This window comes from Morone saxatilis, unplaced genomic scaffold, assembly GCF_004916995.1.
Source record: "Morone saxatilis isolate NCDOM2014 unplaced genomic scaffold, NCSU_SB_2.0 Contig18, whole genome shotgun sequence".
Lineage (NCBI taxonomy): Eukaryota > Metazoa > Chordata > Actinopteri > Moronidae > Morone > Morone saxatilis.
The window spans coordinates 3,102,739-3,105,170 of record NW_023339740.1 but is presented as its reverse complement, the minus strand read 5'-3'; the positions used below and the strand labels follow the sequence as shown (position 1 = coordinate 3,105,170).

Genomic DNA, 2,432 nt, shown 5'->3' with positions numbered 1-2,432 from the left:
GTGATATTATTTTTTGGCCAGATTGCACCCCTATTATTAACCATTAATAAAGTTAAATAACATTATTAATCAATTACATTAGTTACAACATACAGTATAAAGCCTTTATAAAGGGTACTGTAGTAGAAAGTGCTGCCTTGAAAACTTGAACCTTGAGGAAAGAAGTATTTAAGAATACCAATCTACTGGACATCACTTGACAACAGTAAGGTGCGAGCCATTGACAGAGACAGATGATAAATATGAAGATAAAGGAGGTCCACTCATAGCTGTCTGTCCAGTGTCATTCTACCTTTCCTCTCACAGCTGCGATAACACCCAGCTTTAACTACTGCTGTATACACTAAAGATCCAGTAGACTATTGAATGTGGATCAGGAAAAGATACAGATTTCCTCTGGAGTGACATAAACACATAGTTGACTTCAGTTAGTTGTAATTGAAGAAGTCACACCTATTCTACCATTCATTTCTAACAACTGTCGACTGTAACACTGATATAGTTTGGGAATACACAATAGTTAGAAAATATAGTCTCGAAATACATTGTTACATGCAATTATTTTCTTTGACATTCTTTATCAGTGTGGAAGGTCCAGTCCCTCCAAATCCATGTGGATACTTGCACTTCACTGAGACATTGAGGAGAAAATGAGGAAGGACGTTGGGNNNNGGGGGGGGGGGGACAAAACTAACAGAACTAACAAAATGGAACAACCACCAGATTGCAATTGCTCTTAGACGAAAAAAGTGAATACATATTGCACATACAAGTAAAAAAGAAAATCCATCTCATAGTCTTGAAGCAGATACAGACTAACCTCTGCCATTGATATTAACTAAGTAGAACAAGTGCTGTGTCTATCACTTCCAACAGAAAATATGCTCCAGCACACCAGCCCCCTGCCTCCGCTCTGCACACGGCAGATACTGTGCACAGGATGGCTGGCAGGTACAACCAGCCATCCCATAATATGTCAGAAAGATGATTGATATAAAAACTGCCATTTGTGGTGAGCTGAGCACAAGAACGCTGCCACCATCACAGAATGATAATTATTGATTTTTGCACTGTGACGTCCCTGTGGCTCCGAGGGAAGGTCCGACAGAGGGAGTGCACGACGCCGCACGACACACCCGCTGCCTCGAGAGACACACAAACCAAAAGAGGGACAGGGCACACTCAGCCAGCTGAGAGCTTCCACGTCAGGAGAGACACTTAAAACAGTCACGTTGCTGTTTTCCCTGCTACACAGTTTGCACAGACTCCTTCAGTTTCCATGAAAACAAAACAGCTCCTCCTCCTCCTCCCTCCTGAAGAGTGGACTACCAGGTTGCAACACACAGAGCGTTATATATTGTTTATTGGACTCTAAAAAAATAGTTAAAAAAATAAAATGATGGTGGACAAGCAGCCAGTACTGAAGGGCGGACATTCAGATGAATCTGTTTGCTCAGCAGCTCGCTGTGGCTTCCTTTTTCCAGAGCGGGAGCGACGACTCCGAAACCAAACACAAGTGCAGAGGATGAGACCGTACGCAGGCCGGTGTGCAAGTCCACACCGACCCTCGACAATCCTCACAGAGTCCTAACTCAAAGGCAACCATACACAGTAGTGTTCCAGCTTACTGAACTGCCTATTAACTATTAAGCTTTGATTGTGTTCTTAACAGTGAAACTACGCCACCTATGTGCGAGTTTTAATTGATGCCATTTGTTCTGTAATAATTATAATAATAACAGTTGATATTGTTATTTTACAAAATACTATGCACAATATACATAAAGCATTTGTTGTGACTAAATTGGTAAATGCTTCAATAATTGGCACATTTATCACTGCTAACAGAGACATCACAGTGTACTGTGAGCTACCGCTACATTAAATACTCGTACAGCTACTGTTGAGGATGACTGGCTGTCTGTCTGTCCGTCAAACCACCCTCAAACTAGATAAAATCACTTTGTAGACATTAAAGTCAAGATTACTATTTACTTTGTCTGTAAAATACTAGTAAGCAAGATATTTGATCATGTTCCTTTAATTGACTAAGGAGAAACAGTAGTTGTGGTCTTTGTGCATGCTCTTGTGTTTTTGACTGTTGCTCTTGAAGCAGGCTGACTTATGACCTGAACAGAAACGAAAGGAGCAACCAGGAAAAGAAATGTGTTTATGTTGAATAAACTGGCCTAGCAACAAGCGTAACAAAAAATGCTGAAGGAGGCACAGGATCTCGTCTGGCTTCAAATCCCCAGACCACCGATGCACAGTGCGACCGCCTCGTCAGCCAAGAGCCTCGGAGTGAAATCAAAGTTCAGTCAGAGAGCCCGGGGAGCCCCTGTGTGCCTCAGACCACCGTACTGATACCGCTGTGCTTGGGCTTGGTGCTGCTGGCCGCCTGGGAGGGCGCCGGAGGCGGGCCGTGGTGGTGG

The 2,432-nt window shown here is 43.0% G+C and overlaps 1 protein-coding gene across 1 annotated transcript in view; it reads right to left on the bottom strand.

The window, feature by feature from the left end:
* Positions 1–6: 6 nt before the first annotated feature.
* The window catches only part of iqsec1b (IQ motif and Sec7 domain ArfGEF 1b), a gene marked incomplete in the record, with an annotated part of 59,963 nt that continues 57,537 nt past the window's right edge, over positions 7–2,432 (bottom strand). The window contains 1 exon segment of the mRNA XM_035662720.1: positions 7–2,432. Coding sequence (XP_035518613.1) covers positions 2,348–2,432 — 85 coding nt within the window.